The 18,380-nt window shown below is 32.8% G+C and overlaps 1 protein-coding gene across 1 annotated transcript in view; it reads left to right on the forward strand.

Moving 5' to 3' along the window:
- LOC106122419 (probable cytochrome P450 6a23) overlaps positions 1-13,950 on the forward strand; it is a 15,006-nt gene extending 1,056 nt beyond the window's left edge. Inside the window, exons 2-9 of the mRNA XM_013318366.1 lie at positions 2,984-3,182; positions 5,163-5,486; positions 6,044-6,162; positions 6,833-6,940; positions 9,764-9,979; positions 10,613-10,752; positions 11,317-11,425; positions 13,450-13,950. Coding sequence (XP_013173820.1) covers positions 2,984-3,182; positions 5,163-5,486; positions 6,044-6,162; positions 6,833-6,940; positions 9,764-9,979; positions 10,613-10,752; positions 11,317-11,425; positions 13,450-13,631 — 1,397 coding nt within the window. The 3' untranslated portion in view covers positions 13,632-13,950. The remainder of the gene's footprint in view (positions 1-2,983; positions 3,183-5,162; positions 5,487-6,043; positions 6,163-6,832; positions 6,941-9,763; positions 9,980-10,612; positions 10,753-11,316; positions 11,426-13,449) is intronic.
- Positions 13,951-18,380: the final 4,430 nt, after the last annotated feature.

Raw genomic sequence — 18,380 nt, forward strand, 5'->3', positions numbered from 1 at the left:
ATATATAAAGATAATAAATCATTTAAAGAACGTTTATTTTTATAATATTTCATTAGTTTGATTAAAAAGTGAACGACGTTGGTTTATTTAAGTCTTTAAACCAAGGTCACTAGGTTGACTAAATAATATTGCTCTTGTTATTTAGTGAATTAAAAGTTAATCGTACTAATATTATTATATAAATGCGAATGTTTGGATGTACGAATAATCGTCAGAAGTAATCTGCAGAACAGCTTAACAGATATCGATGAAATTTCTAATAGATGTAGTACATAGTCTGGGAGATTATGTAGGCTATCAAGTTTTTTTTTTTTAATTTTGCGCGGACGGAGTTGCGGCCGACCGTATATTCACATATAACTTTATCATGGGTTTACATTGCTGAAAAATTAGTAAAAACATAATATTACATTTCATCTGAAAAAACTGAAAAACAACAAAACAGTTTGTTTTAAGTAAGAATGTTTTTACAGTGTAAACCCACGGTTAGATAGAAATGTAATTTCTTTGTTTCAAACAACTTGGTTTATTCAAGTCGTTGTTGTTTTGTTTATATTTCGAGTTCATTCGAAAGTAAACAGCCGATGTATAAACTTTCTTTATGTAACAAATGTTTTAACTTGTATTTAAGTTAAGTTATTTCTTTGTTGTTAATGTTTTATCATGTTCAAACTTTTTTTTTTATATCATAAGGTGGCAAACGAGCGAGCGGCCATCTGAAATCGCTGAAATAGCGAAGTGACTGTTGCCCATAGACATACGCAATTGCATATGCGTTGCCTACGAATCATAAATAATAATCGAATAATCGACGGAGGAGGGCGACGATCCTTTTTCTTAGGAACGCGTGAATGTATCAAGCTGGAAATTATTGATTTATTGAATGACAGACAAATGAAAACTCGATTAATAGTTAAAAAGATTATAAAAGCATCTTACTATATCTTACTGTCTTATTAATATTGTAAATGCGAATGTTTGGATGTATGGATGGATATTTGTTAGAAATATTTCCAGAACGGCTCAACGGATTTCAATGAAATTTACCATGGATATAGAACATAGTCTGAAAGACTTTTTAGGGTTCTGTACCTCATAGGATAACGACTGAACCCTTATAGGATAACTTTGTTATCCGTCCGTCCGTCGGTCCAGACTCCTATATCCGCGCGGACAGAGTTGTGGGCTGCTAGTTAAAAGTAAATCTTTTAATTAACAAAATTAAAAATCTGGAAAATTTTAATGTATTGAGATTAATTAGAAATTATGTTAAATTAAATTGAATCGTGCATAATACAAACAATACGAAACAATATTTTTGGAGCACGTGTGGTAATAAACGCGTTGCTTACGTAACGTACCAGTTACTTATTTACCGGTGAGAAATCAACTGAATGAATTAAGGTTTTAAATAATTCGTGAGATTTCAAAAAAAAGTTGGCGAAAGGAGGACGACTTGCACAATTATTTTATTGGCCAACATCTATTGACAAATTCCACTGAACATAATAAATATGTTTGTGTTGTCCACGACTCCGTCCACGTGGAATTAAAAAAAATGTAATTAGTAGCCTACGTGTTCTTCCAGACTATGTTCTATATGTTTGACAAATTTCATCCAGATCCATTTAGCCGTTCTGGAGATAACTTCAAACAAACATCCATCCATCATATGAGTAAAATCGTAAGAGTACAGATTTGACTTTTTTGTTCGTTGCTGATAAACTATTAAAACGATTGTAGTAAAAGATTTAACAAATAGTTAATTTACCTTCCAGTAAAAAAAACCTCGTCTTAAAACGATCCAATCTTTTCAGAAATTACCCGTAACAAACGCGGAGTCACTTTTCAGGGCAGACAGACAGACAAAAATGTTTAAAACTCGAATATTCGAACGAGGAACGGAATAACGAAGCAAAGCAAATTTACCATGCTATGAAACATAATTTTTACGATATTACTCAGACACTCGAATTTGGTCAATTCAATTATATGGATAACATATATTTTTAATTATTTGCGGGCAAAAGCCCGCGACTTCATCCGCACTGAATTTAAAAAAACTTAATAGGTAGCCATGTTGAGTCCTTCCACAATACGTCATAATTATATCGAGATCCGCTGTGCTCCGAAGATACCTTTCAACAAACATCCACCTAAACTTTTAGCATTTGTAATATTAGTAAAATGGATATTTTTAGAGACTTACTAGCTGTTGCCGCGACTCCGTCTGTGCGGGATTAAAAATAGATGGCCGATTCTCACACCTACTCAATATGCTCAGAAAATTTCATGAGAATCGGTCAAGCCGTTTCGGAGGAGTATGACACGAGAATTTTATATCTAAGAATATTGTTTTTGACTTTTTAAATTCGGTCACTTTACCGATGTAAATGTTTGTTCTTCCCTCGTTAACTTCATTTGAATAATCCAACATTTCTTTGAGCAGTGATTTCTTTCGTCGAGACTCCAGCATAATGAATCCGTGACGACGAATATTTTACGTCACTTAGCCGAGATATTTGAACCTTACACTGTTAGTAATGAAATTTACATAATATTTGTCATTATTTATTTTCTTTTGACTCTTACATTACCTCTTATATTTATTTGACTCTTTCTTCTATGTTACTCTTAATATTTGACAGCGGCCTTATTTTAGTCCTCTTTCTCTTCCTACCCTTTTTTCATCAGGTAAGGGAGTGTAAGTGGATTTGACGTAAGAGATGCATAGGAAGAGGAAATATTCTCTTTCTGTGCGTCCTGTCTTCCGTCGATTTAAGGTAGGCAAAGCATATGCAATCGCTTCGTTATTTCGGCGAATTTAGGTGGCCGTTCGTTTGTTTGTTCTTCACCTTATGATATAAAAAATAATTTTTTAAAGTGAATAGAAGTTTCTTGTATGTTTCATACGAGATCAATAACAATATCTCATACATGTCTTTAAGCTGTGAAAACTAATGTTGGTGTGTGGTATTTCCAGGTTGTCATCAGTTCTTCCAGCGCACGCTGGTCGTGCATGATCCGGAGCTGATAAAGAAGATCTGCGTGAATGACTTCCATCACTTCACAGATAGAGGTTTCTTCTTCAACGAGGAAGTGGATCCGCTCGCCGGCTCCGTTCTCTTTCTCAGAGGGAATGAATGGAAGACATTAAGAGCCAAGATATCACCAATATTCTCGTAAGTGATGCAGCATAGCAGGTGTACTGGCAGCCAAGATTTGACATGAATAAGGCGAATGCCTTTCAAAAATTTTCTAAAAAGAAATAATTGGGAAGGAGAAATGTTGTTTATGTTCTTAAAAGTATAACCATACAGAAGACAGGCGTCAAGTGGAAGCAATTCCGCGTTTCGTCTGATGAGTGTGCGTCCCTTAGGCCTAATTTAGTCCTTTTTCCCTTCCCACTCTCTTTCTTATAAGGAAAGGATAGGAAGTGGAAGTGGATTTTCCGGATGAGAGGATGCATGGAAAGGGAAAATATTTTTTTCTGTGCATCCTCTCCTCCGTCGATTGCGTATGTCTATGGGCAACGGTCACTTCGCTATTTCAGCGATTTCAGGTGGCCGCTCGCTCGTTTGCCATCTTATAATATAAAAAAAGTAACCGTTTCCTTATTTATCGGTTTTTATACGGATATTTTTAGCAGATACCATAAACAAACAGATAAAGTTAATTTCGGTTACAATAAGATTTCATCTTTACACAAAAATCAAAAGAAGATTAAATAGTATTAATATAAAGCGTTCTGTTCACTTTGACAAGTACAAGTAAAATAATGGATTAAGACAAGTCAATGAAAGTTTATAATCGGATTTCATATAAATTGGATTAGAGGTTCGAAGAGCTAAATGTTTGGGAAAGCGTGATTTTTCGACATACATTTTACAAAGACAATAGAATTTTTAAATATAGTTTTGATGATTATTACTCATAATATATATGAGAATGTTTGGAGCGTCGGTGGCTCAGTGGTCAAGTACTTGACTTGCAATCTGCAGGTCCTGGGTTCGTATCCCGCCATGTACCAATGTGTTTTTCCATTTCCGATTTACATATGTACATTTATCCGACGTTCTTACGGTGAAGGAAAACATCGTGATGCAACCTGCACATGTCTGAGAAGAAATTCAATGATATGTGTGAAGTCAACCAACCCGCACTTGGCCAGCGTGGTTGACTATGGCCTAATCACCCTTAACTTAGGGTAGGCTCCGAGCCCCTCGGTGGGGACGTATAGTGAGCTGGTGATGATGATGATGATGATGAATGTTTGGATGTTTGTTAGAAGATATCTCCAGAACGGCTGCATGCATCTCATTGAAATTTGTCATAGATATAGAACATAGTCAGGAAGAATACATAGGCTAATAATTAGTTTTATTATCTAACTCCACACGGTCGGAGTCGTTGGCGACAGCTATTGCGTGCATATATTATACTAATTTTGAATTTTATTTACCTTTGCCTCTAGTAATTCTGATAATTTACACACAACAGTTTATTTTATAATTAACTTAATTCTTATGAATTAAACAAAACAATCAAGCTATATAGAGTTTGAGATCGTTTGGAAAGCACTCGATTTTATTTTTCACAATGCAATTACTCTGTGGTTTGATTAAATTGAATTCAGCTAGGATTCACAGACAATCGATATTGTAAGAATGGAGTTAGTGATTGCACTCACAGGAATTTGCAGCGATTCAATAAAATACTATCTTTTATATACAAAGCTATACCTCTAAAAGATAATAAAATTATTGTAAAAATGAAAATATTTAACTTTGTAAAGTTTTACATCTCTTTCAAAAATACAATTGTAACTAATGCTTTTACTATCGACATTTTATAAGAAGATTAGCTTTTATCCGCGACTTCGTCTGCACAAATTAAAAAGCATAATTAGTAGCTTATGTGTTATTCCATACTATGTTCTATATGCATTTCACATTTCATCGAGATCCGTTTAGCCGTTCTGGAGATACTTTCAAACAAACATCCATCCATCCATCTAAACATTAGTAGGATTTTTTTTAAACACTGACCTGCTTTCTTAACCTTATGTTAACCTTTTGAATCTTCCCTTGTATAACCAAAAATTCATAACTTGCGTTCCTAATTATAGACCACTATAAAGTTTATTTTCTTTCTAATTTCAGGCCTAATAAATTAAGAGGAATGTTCCCCCTAATAGAGAACACAGCTAAAGAATTTACTATACGCATCAGAGAATTAATATCAAACGATAGAACCAAAAATGATAGACACCTGGATGACAAAAACATAGGAACAAATGACAAAACATTTGGTACAAGTAATGGAGCATTGGTGGACTCAGAGAAACTGGTCGGAGGGTATACAGCGGATGCAATAGTCCCATGTGCTTTTGGATTGAAGAGTACAGTTATGGACAACCCTAACGATCCTTTTGCAGTTGCTTTACAAGCTTTCTACGAGATGAGTTTGTTTAATATATTTGAAAAGTAAGTTTTAACTACGTCTACTACTCCATGCAAAAGGGAGTCACAACGGATCTGTTGTATGAATGAATTTAAAAAAGTATTCAGGTTTAAATTAATTTAATTTGACATGTAAAGGAGCGATTAAAGAGACGATTTTTTTTAAAGAAAAAAAAAACGAATTGTCTACGTCACTTTAATTAGACCTTAAAAAGATAAAAAAAGGTTTCGTTTACTACACTTTAAATGCACCTTTATTTTAATACCTACCTTATGTAAACGATATCGAATCGATTAATGATAAATATCGATAAACGACAAATCGATATTCATTTCACAAAATGTTCAAAAGTTTCAAATTAATTCAGGCAGTTAGTTAACTTTTAAGTATTATTAGATAGAATGCTTTAGCGCGAATGACGTGCTTTCGTTACGAAGTCCAGTGTCAGAATAAATAGTGAGGGGACACAAACATCGACATTTTAGTAAGGTTGAGTCAATACACTGCCACATTTTCGGATTTTCTTCCTAACAGTACAGCAAAGTATTGTATAGTTAATAATAATACTAATTACTTCCAGGACAATGCGTCAATTCTGGCCAGCTTTCGTTCTGTTCTTCCGTATGAGGATTATACCGAAGAAGACGCATGACTTTTTCTACAATATCGTTACAAGCGTTCTTCGTGCAAGGGAAAACGGTTTGTATTTCTTTCTCAATAGAGTACATAATCAAACGATTACTTTCTTATCCTTATCGGCACATTAGTACAAGAGGTTTTTGTGCATGAAATCGACTGTTATTTACCACAGTCGTGATTATTTATATATATTGTTGTTTCTATTTTGTGAATTCTTTTTTTTTATAATATAAAGTGGCAAACGAGCGAGCGGCCACCTGAAACCGCTGAAATAGCGAAGCGACCGTTGCCCTTAGACATACGCAATTTGCATATGCATTGCCTACGATCGACGGAGGAGAGGATGCACAGAAAGAAAACATTTTCCCTTTCCATGCATCCTCTCATCCGGAAAGTCCACCTCCAGTTCCCATCCTTTTCTTATCAGAAAAAGGGTGGGAAGTGAAATCAGAAGAAACGCAGAATTGCTTCCACTTCACGCCTGTCTTCTGTGTGGTCGTGGTATTTCACCGGGCGAGCCGGGACAATTCGTGCGAAGATGTTAAAGCGGGATCTACCACTGTTAAATGAAAAAAAATTCAAATGAAAGGGACAATTTTATGTTAATATATGTTACCTCAGTGAAACTCTACGGTTAGGAGTACTCCTAAATTTCTTGAACTTTATTATTTAATTGACTTCTTTTGATTTTTGATTTAGCATTTTAAATAACGTATAATTATGATTTCAGGTGTTCAGGAGAAACGCGGCGATTTCATTGACATTATGATGACGCTGCGAAGTGATGATAAAAATAATAATTCACCAAAATCAGAGCCCGAAAACGATGTAGAAATAAGTGAGTAGCTTTGAAAAGGAAACTATGAAGTGTTTAGCCGTTTTTATATAAGTTTATTATAATGTCTCACGAAATTTTAAATAATACCTATTTAGAACAGATTTACCGTTGGCTTCTGAGACTACAATCTCTGTATAAAATATATTGTCATCCCTGTCATTATCTTTGACAAAACAGAGATGACAATATGTTTGAAACGGAGATTCCGATTTGAAAGGCTCTGTAACTAATAAAACACGGTTTAGACGTCTTCTTTTGTCTTAAAAATTTAGATTCCTGTATACAGCGTGTCGTAAAATTCAAGGATAAGTCGGCTATGGTGTATAGGACGATAACTACACGGGGAAAATACAAAAAATCCAACTTAATAAACTTCCTAATATGTTCATATTTGTAGCCACAGCGTGTAATCATTTGGTGGATATCAAATTATAAGAAAAGTTAAAAGTAAGTTTTAAGCAAATAAAGCTGGATTTTTTTTTAGTGTTTTTCCCCATGTAGTTACTGACCTGGCTATACACCGGTACCGGCTTATCCTTGAATTTTGGGACACGCTGTATAGAAGTACAATTTGTATTACTTCCACAAGAGTATCTTGCGAAATAGTAATGTTTGAAAGAGCACACGGCATAGAAATTGGCAAATTTACTCAAGTTACAGCCGGTTTGATGTTACTGACATTATATACTAGACGTTTTCACGGAATGAAATCACAAATTTCACTAAAAGCGTAACAATATGGCCTTTATATTTTTTATAATAAAAATGTCAGCGTCGCTAAAAGCGTTCTGTCCTGCCATCAATTTGCGATGTAATTCTTGTAGTCTGATAAAAAACTGCAGAGGGCGCTTCAACCCGGGTCTAATCGGGATCATGATTGAGGTAATTTTGTGAAGTGGTCCCGAGTGAACTGAACCGCTTTATGCCAGCCTTCCCTACAGCATACAGTTAAAATATTGGCTTGAGATAAGACCAAAAATTAAACCGTCCAACTTACAACCAACACGGTGGTTTATCGTTAAACGAAATCTTTAATCTTATTAAATTATTGGACGGAGACTAACGAATTAGGGTTCGCTTGAAATGGAATCTGAATTCATTCAACTATAGCAATGGATTGGATCTTTCAAAGTAAAAAAAAACTTTTAATTCAATATTTTAATTGCTTGCTGTATTTTTATAATAAAAGTTGTTATTCCTGTGTATGTATTACCGAAGATGACGAATTAAATTCACAAAAAAATGTTTTAGTTTGAATAAAAAGATAGTTTAACATAAAATAAAAAGATTTATCTATAATTTTAAAAGCAAATCGCATTTAAATATTAAAGAAAGGCGACAAAAAAACGAAAAACCGAGAAGAATGTTCTCGTAGATTTATAGGTTATGTAATAAGAGAGAGAGAAACGAGTGAGGTCCGTGTGAAATGGAATTTCGTAATATTTCTTTTCATGGAATCACGGACGTCAAAGACTAAAACTTTTGAACTAGCTGTCGCCCGCAATTCTGTCTGTGTTTAGTTAAAAAAAATATTAGCCTATGTGTTCTTCTAGACTTGTTCTACATCCATACCATTCAACGCGATCCGATGATCCGTTCTAGAGATAGCATCTATCAAACATCCGTACATCTATTTAGCCATCTAAAAATCGCATTTATAATATTAGTAAGGCATTCATGATAATATTGATGATAATTTATTGTGAAATTAAACCATTATTAGCGTAAAATATAATATCCGAGATTAGTAATTCCGTGTTAATAAAAATAGTTTCATATCGCGCAAAATTTTATTAGGGCTGTCCAAAGTTTGAAATATTTTGACAAATTCATGAAATAAAACTGTTACATTAGCACTCTTGTAAATTAAAATGAAATATATATATATATGTATTCCTAAACTGTTAATAATAAGGTAATGAAATTTTCAGATCACCAGAGTTACGAATAATAAATTTTGCTATAAAAATTTTAAACTTTAAATAACACGAATATTGATTTAATGAGAATTTTTGAATGGATGGATGGATGGCTGTTTGTTTGAACGTATCTCCAGAATGGCTTAAGGGATCTCACTGAAATTTGGCATAGATGTAGAACACAGTCTGGAAAAACATATAAGTTTTCTTTTAAAATCTGAGCCGACGGAGTCACGGGCAACAGCTAGTGCATAATAAATTTATCATTAAAAACCATCCGATCAAATTAAAATCTTACGGTATCTTTGGAACGTCTCAACGAATCTCACTGAAATTTGACATGGAAAAATAAGTTAAGTTTTTCATACATTCGCGCGAACGCGTTGTAAATAGTGTCAGCCCTAGTATCAACGCAGTAATGCAATTTTCGCGTCCTTTGTAATCCCGGTTTAATCTCATGGTCGGTCTGAATGTATAATTCTCTGCTACCGGAATAAGGTCTTTATTACGATATCATAAAGCATATCTTTCCGTATCATATGATAAAAAAAATTTAGAATATACATTTCAAATTGGCAGATGTTCACAGTTTAATATTCAGGGTAGGCTTTTGAAAAGTTGTTCAGAGTTAGAATTTTACATTTTTGCTCTTTGTTAAATTTAGGTATAGTTTTTAAGTAATTTTTTGTAGAAATTTTATAGAATAGCCCTTTATTTTGAAACTGTAATTTACATTTTAACCATGTTTAGATGTAAAACAATTTTACCTGGCTTATGTTTCAAGCAAATACGAACTCTTGACACATAGGTTTCACGAAAACAAAACGATATATACGCTTATTATAAAACAACTTTAGTAGATTTTGTTATAGATATTATATATTATATCGTAAAATACTTTCAGCTGACATGGTAATCGCGGCAAATGCGTTTATAATCTTCCTCGGGGGCTTCGAGACGACATCTTCTACGTTGGCCTTTCTTTTCCTGGAACTGGCAGCTGATCAGAGGGTGCAGGAGAAGATGAGGAAAGAAGTGAGAGAGGTGATGGAGAGACATAACGGAAATATGGCGTACGAGGTGCTACAAGAACTGACCTACATGGAAATGGTTATTCAAGGTAAATTAACAGTACTCATAGTTGACTAGCCGTCGCCCGCGACAGCCTGTCGTCAGCGCGGAATTAACAAAGTAGGTTATAATATAACAGAGTACATCAGCTAACGTTCCATCAAAGTTCTGTTAAAATCGGTCCAGCCGTTCCGGATATTACCGACATACGGACTGACAGACAAAATTTTAAATATTAGTTTTTCGTTATCTGCAACGCAAATACATCCCTTATATGAAATATGATTTTTTTTCTCGATTATACATACAGACACTCTAATTTTACTAATATATAGTAATTTCTAGTGACAAATAACTATAGTATTAGATATATATTATTCTTGTTGACTGTACATTTGAGGACATTAAATACCTACTCATTTGACGCCCATACTTCAGTTAAGTGAAAAACTTGATATAGCAACATACTTATAAATGTTTAATAGCTCTTATTTTAACAGTTTGCTCTACAATAATTGATTAGTGGAAAGCGAGCTTAATTCCTTGACTGTATTATTCGAATAACAGTTATCTTTGTGACTGTACTTGCAGTGCCTCACTGTATGCAAGCGTGAACTGTATATTTCAATTAATCGAGAAATGTAGTTCATTCGGTGTTCATATGACATGATTTGTGTTCCAGAGACGCTGCGGCTGTACCCGCCTTTCCCCAGCATCCAGCGAATGTGTACAAAGGACTATACAATACCGGGGACAGATATTGTCGTTGAAAAGGGCACAATAGTTCTCTTCCCCACTCTTGGAATACAAAGAGATGAACAGGTTCTTTTTGTTTGTTTATCTTTGTCGTGTAATTGGTGACGCATCACTTTGATGATTTTTATGACGCAGTATTTTTATAAAAAAAGTTTTTATAGCACAATCTATTAAACAGAATGTGGCTCTACCAATTTTGAAATGACTATTTTTATACCATTTCCAAACAAAAGACAGACGAGAAGTGAAGGGGAAGAAGATTTATGTGAGGAGGTGATAGGAAGGAGAAATAACTTCTTTCTGTACGCCCTTTCCTCCGTCGATTTAAGTTAGTGTCACCTTATAATATTGACGATTGAATTCGACAATCGATCCTTAATTGAAGGATTAATCAAGTTTCTCTATTGCTATAACTACAATCCAATCTTAGATAGACAAAAATAGATAGAGTCCGTTTATTGGATTTTCGTCGTCCGTTTATTCGATAAGTTATTATTTATGAGACGACATAAAGCCGACTGCGCTCCTTTAGAATTTAACGTCAGTCAACCAATTGTTTCTCTACATTCTACATTAACTGTATAATTTTATTTTAATTTCTTAAATTTACACATAAATAATATCGTACAGTACTTCGAGGACGCGTCGGGATTCGTGCCGGAGCGTTGGGCAGACGATAGGCCTCCACCTCCGCCTGGAGTCTACATGCCTTTTGGAGACGGACCAAGATATTGTATTGGTATGTTTATATCTACTAATTGTCAAGATCTTAACGAATAGTAGTTATCGGAACTCAGAGTCTACCTTAAGTTAGGGCTAATAGGCCTTAGTAACACACTGGCCGATAAGAATCTAATGTCTCCTATCGGTTGGTTAAAATGTCCTTAAATTCGAAATTCAAAAAACACGTGGATCGAACCAAGACCTGTAGGTTACAACTTCACCGCTTAATCCCTAAACCACTGATGCAACTTATTGTATAGCATTTATCTTACTATCATTATAAACTAGCTATCGCCCGCGACTCTTTCCATAGGAAATAAAAAAAACTTTTTAATAAAGATTAAAAAAAATTACACGATACTTCCAAACAAATTTAATTCCGTGCGGACGGATTCACGGGCAACAACTAGTTTATTTATATAATTTACATTTAAACAAATAAAATAACAAATTAATGACGTCATATCACGTGTTTTCATTCAACTCTACTGGGAAAGGTGTTGGTATCGTGTTCGCACGCCTCAACATGCTTACGTAACACATCGCTGTGTTCAATGAAATTATATCACAATGTTTTCATATTCATTGCATTCCGCGTGTCAGCAGTTGCAACTTTATAACGAATTGGTATCTTCCACTTACGACCTTTAATATAGACTAAAAAAATCTTTTATAAAGAAATGCTATTAAAATTTTGAAAGTATTTCTGGATCAACTTTGTTTACATTTTAGAATTAAGTTCATTATTATTATTTTTTTAATAGAAATATTAGCAGATTTTTTTGTTAAATTTACTAATATTTCTTTTACCATTCCAACTAAGCTCTTGACTTGTGCTAGGATATGGTTTACGACAATAGTCGAATAGCAGGATTGGAACCCCCACTTCGTGGTCGGAAATCCGTACCTCTAACCATTAGGCTATTGACGCTTTTTAATACGGTGGGTTTTCACATTCGTGATACCATAAAAAAGACTATAATCTTATCACTCTTTTAATAGTTTTAAAAGTACTTATTCACACCTGCTAAGGCAGAACTTGTAATGTGTGCATCATGAAAGAAGCTATCAATTTCTCAAAATCAAGAAGCTTTCTATCCATCGATATAATATTAAGTAGATGCATACTTTTATACAAAATCACACGTAAACTATGTCATCGATGTTAACTATATTAAGGATACATTTAAATTGTTACTCGTCTTTTGATATATGTTATTTCTTTAGGTACAATGATGAACGAATCTTTTTTTGACATTCTATGTCTTTGTAACGTTTGTCGCAGAAAGCTTCGTTAGAGTAATGCGAAACGAATGTTGTTGAAGTTTAAAAAACATTTCCAATACAAAGTACATAATAAATACAATGTAATAAGACAATGTACTTTACGTAGATAATGTAGAAGATACTATAATTATATAAATAATTAAAATTTAAATAACTTATGTTTTAAGAAATAAATTCGAATTGTATTATAAATTAATTAGCAATCGTCCGCGATTCCATCCGTGCGGAATTTAAAAAACACATTCTATAGCTGTTCTGGAGATATCTTCAAACAAATCAATCCATTCAAATATTCACATTTATAATATTAGTATTATTATATAATACTAGCGGACCCGAAAGACGTTGTCTGACAATTTGACACTGCGATGGTAGCGCCGTCTGTCGGATCCAATGTAAAACATTCCAAAATCAACAACTACTAATAAATTAAAAAAACATTGTCCAGCGGACAAAATTGTGAATCTAAACCATTCCCAGATCCCCTTGAACACACACAAAAAATTTCATCAAAATCGGTCTAGTCGTTTGAGAGAAGTTCAGTGACATACACACGCACATAGAATTATATATATAAAGATAAGAACTGAACATACGTGTAGTCCAAAGTATATGCCGATTAGTTTCAAACCTTAGGTAGGGGTCTGAAAGTATTTGGTATGTAGACGGCTGGTCCTGTACGCTGACCATTTGTAATTTGCCCCGATAAATTCTTCAAATCAATTCCAATAACAATTTTGTTTTTAATTTCAGGTAAACGCTTCGCGATTATACAGATGAAGTGCTGTCTCGTGAAAGTATTACAACATGTTAGAATAACCCCAGTGCCGCGGGGAAGAAATGGCACAGAACGGACTAAACCATTTGAGGCTGACCCACGCTCTCCCCTCACACTACACCCCCTCGACTCTAGAGTTAAACTCACTCTGTTATGACAAGAGATTGGCAAGATGTAGCTTATGTAGCGTTGCTTTTTTAATCATTTATAGAGCATTTGAAATAAGGAAAAGTTTCGAATAACTATTAAATAAACTGATATATAAACACGGCTACGTATATTCGTCCGGTGGCGGCACCGACTAGTTTCGAGCCCATCGGGGGCCCTTCATCAGGATGAGTGGTACTGGTATTATTTCCGTGGTTTTATTAGCCGTGTTTATATATCAGTTTAGTATAATGTCTCACGAAAGTTTGAATAATTTAACTATTAAATAATTCAGTAACCATGCGTTAGTGATGAAGAGTTGTGATAATAACGTGTGTGTCATTAATATAAATGTATGAATTAATGAAATTGTTTCATTCACCTACGTTTAGGAATAATCTTTATAATTTGCAGGCAATTTATAATAGCACAAGAACACACATTTTTCTTCTGAGTATTCGAATGTTTGCCGATTGCTGAGGCTTAAGACAGGGCCTTTTTAAAGGCGATCGTTAGTTAAAAGACGTTGCTTTTAATTTAGTGCGATTATAAACTGATGATAACTTGACGGGCTCAAATACTCTAGCACTAATCAAATTTTCAATCGGTCTATGGTGTCAATTAAAATTGCCGCGTAATTTCACAATATCCTATTGTCATTCTTTCTTTATTAATCTTTTCAACATCCGTATAATCGTAGTAATATCATACTAATATTATAAATACGAAAGTTTGTATCTCCAGAACGTCTTAACGGACGATGAAATTTGGCATACATATAGAACCTAGCCTGGAAGAACACATAGACTACTTACTATTTATCTTCTTTTTATTTCGCGCGGACGGAGTCGCGGGCGACAGGTAGTTTAAATATAAATTCATCTCGACACAAAAGCCATTTAAAGTTCAGATTTTTCCCAAAAAAGCTTATTCAGTATCATATCTAGCATATTTTACACGAATAATTTAAAAGATTAACTACGTCTTGTATTGTATAAAATAATTGTTTTGTATATCAGATGTCGACAAGGCATATTGTAACTCAATACCATATGTACCAAAATGCAAGTGCAGCTTTTATTTATATATATGACGCTTCCCAGATTTCTTTGTCAGTGATTCCCAAAGTTAACTTACATTGTAATTTATAGGTTATATAAAATACTTTGAAATGTCTTTAACTATTTTTATATTGTCATGGTAATCAGTGAAAAAAACATATAAATTTCTTGTCTTTACAATTTTAAAATTAGAGTACGTTATATATTTGTTTGGCGATTAAAATAAATGAAAAAAAAAATACATAGAAGGTGCCTGCGATAATAAATTAGCAAAAATGTAAATACAAATGTTTAAGGTTAACTTTGCTGTTTGATTTTTGTGCGTGAGAGTTAACTTAGGGGAAAATAACAAAAAGGGGTTAGAATCAGTTTTACGATTTTTATTATTATAAGTATGTAGATACGTAGTGCGTAAATTTTAGCAATTGAATGGATAAATGCTCAGTTAACTAAAATTGTACAATCCAAATCCAACAGAAAAACAAAAATAAAATCAAAACGTAAAACAAATCATTTTATGTACTTCGTAAAAGGAAAAAAAATCAATTAAAAAATACTTTCAAAGGGTTATAAAGTTAACTTTTGTTGTTCAAAAGAAATTGACAAGGATGAAAAAGTATAGGAAGCGAATTTAAAGGAGAAAATACTTATACCGAAGAATTGCTGAGATTTGAAGTCTATTGTTAATTAAAAGTGAGAGCATTGTTAAGCATTTGTAATCTGCAACTCAAGGGTTCGAATCCCGACTAGTACCAATGTGTTTTTCCACTTACGATTTACATATGTAGATTTACCCGACGTTGAAGGTGATAATCTCTTAACACAACCTGAACATATCTAAGAAGAAGTTACAAAATGTGTGAAGTCAACGCATTAGGCCAGCGTGGTTGACTATGACTTAGTTACCTACTTAGGGTATGCGTCGAACCTCAGTGGGGACGTATAGTGCTAATAAGCTAATGATGATGTTAAAAAAGGTTAAGAGTGAAAAAAGTTTGACTATCCCAGTACTTTGGAATAGTATATAAAGAGTGAACTGCGACATTATTTATGTTCTGGTCTGCAGTTGTAAGTTACCGCTTCTAAGACTTCGGTAAGTTCAAATTTTTAGTACAATTATTTGATTATTATTTCATACTTTCATGTTTGTTGTATAATCGAATTTTGTTTATTGTTTATTGTGATTCTTTCTATTAATTTTAAGGCGTTAATTGTTGTTAATTTTATGTAATTTTTATTTTGATATTTACGATAGGATGTGTTTAGTATTTATATTACATTTTGTCGAGTTTAAGTTTTTAGTTCAAGTAGAAATATTAATCTGATATTTTAATAAAACTAATTTCATCTTGTTATAATTAAATTTTCTATAAAAATGGAAGACGTAATTAATTAAAAACTCTCTAATGCCTGTAGAATGTTGCTTTTGGTACGTAAATAAATGTATGTTTGCTGTTTATATTAAATTTTTAAACAAAATTAACCTAAAAAAGGTTTATAAATAACCTAAAGTATATTCTTTGTGTACAAAAAAAATGTCATCTTGATCCTTGAACTTGATAACATAGTTACTAACAGCCCATTTCATTTTCATTATTTGTCGTGTAATAGAATCTTTAAGTTAGTTTTTAAAAAAAAAAATTTATTTTCAGACTGTGAAATCTTATATAATCTATTAAAACGACGTTTTAACATCGAAACAGTGAATCCTGCTATTAAGTTTATCAAACAATTTTCAAATACATATGTGGCTTTATCCATAAAAGTTAATATGGATGAAATTAAACAGATAGTAGAAAACATAATAGCAAAAGAGAATAATAGAAATTTAATAAAAGGTTTAAATAACATAGATCAATCAAGCATAGATACGGCTGGTTTTAAAACAGACAAATCGACTCAAACAACTAAAGAATCCTACGTATTAATGTCAGTTAGTCAAGACAACAATGGCTATAGATATACAACATGGAAAGTACTACTAGACACGGAAAATATATTTGAAATGCAACGCCAATCTTCTAAAAGGGAAATATCAACTCAAACAACGAATGAAAATGATTTTATGAACGAAAATTGTGAATATAAAATCTTATGTAATGACGCAAATGAATCTGAAAGCGATTTAAAAACAAAGCAGTTTTTTATCAATAATTTTAAAAGTAAAAAACGAAAAACTATTCGAAAAAATAATTTGAATTCTAGCAATTATGAAAATAATTTAAATTGGAGGAAAAACCTCTGTGGAGATCCAAATAACAAATCTTATATTAATTGCGTGACAAATCTGTTCTCAGATAGAAAAAGTGAACGCGAAATATTTGGGTTCCATGATACTGAAACTATAATTCTATCACCAGGAAATTATCAACCAAATCTAATAAATATACCATTCTGTGAAACACCAGTTGCTACTAATATTATGTTAAGTAAACCACATAATAGGTACATTGAAAATTATACATGTGACGAGAATTTCTACTCTGTTGAAGAGATTAAAACAAAAATGTTTGCGTCAAATAAAACTGAAGATCCAAATGCACAAAGTATGCATAAAGAAATACATATCCATGTGTCAGAAGAAAGCCTATGTAGTGACAATGAGTCAAGAAATAAAGAAATAAAACATGAGTTTGATAATAAATCAAGAAAGATAATATTAACCAAAAAACCTATGAAAAAGATTTCATTGGAAGAATATAGAAAGAGATTAGAAGAAAAAGCAAATACTTCAATTAGTAATACATATTATAGACAAAATACACGAGAGGAAACGACAATGTATGGATATCATGATGCAATTACTAAACAATCAAACTAAAAGTACAAATTTCTCTCGTTGCATTTAAATACACGGGAGTTTTTTTTTAATGGAATCTTATAGTTATATTTAACTAGCTGTTGACCGCGAATCCGTCCGCGAGGAATTAAAGAAAACTTTAAGTAGCCTATGTGTTCTTCCAGACTTTTTTTTTTTTTTTTTATAACAGAAGGGGGCAAACGAGCAGCGGGAACACCGAGGTGTTCAACGACTATGGTCTGTATGCCAAATTTCAGTGAGATTCATTCAGCCGTTCTGGAAATAACTTCAAACATCCATCTATTTAAACATTCGCATTTATAATATTAGTAAGAAGTAAGATTAAGTAAGAAGTAAATTAAGTTTAATTGATTTTTAAAAACTAATATTAAGGTGAATTTTGTCTTCCATTTTGATAGTAGTTTTTAGTATAATAAGTTTATTTTGTGATTTTTTATAAGAAGTAAGATTAATTTGTTAATAACGTACTTATTTCCTTCTTTCGAAATTTTATAGATTTTTGTTTTAATAATAAATGCTTTGAGAGGCAGTATTTAATTCTTTTCTTTTAACATTGATGCTAATAGTTTAGAAAATGCAAAGATGTAACACTTTCTTGTTTTAAAAAATACTCAAAATTTCGCAATAAAAAAGTTCTCGTTTTTCATTTACTTCTCCCGTCCATTGTATATGATTTTGGCCGATGGAATATACCTCTTAACACTTAGGAGAAGAAGACGAATCCAATGACACCTCACTCTTATAAAATAGATTCAGTAGTAGAGTCTGAGCCGTTACAACGGAATTTTTATACAACAAACATATAACCTTCTTTTTTAAGTCGCCAAAAAAAACAACACACGCGCGAAAAATAATATTCTCTTGTCAGCCAGGTTAA

Source organism: Papilio xuthus, unplaced genomic scaffold (assembly GCF_000836235.2).
Source record: "Papilio xuthus unplaced genomic scaffold, Pxut_1.1 DF826923.1, whole genome shotgun sequence".
Taxonomy (NCBI): Eukaryota; Metazoa; Arthropoda; class Insecta; order Lepidoptera; family Papilionidae; genus Papilio; species Papilio xuthus.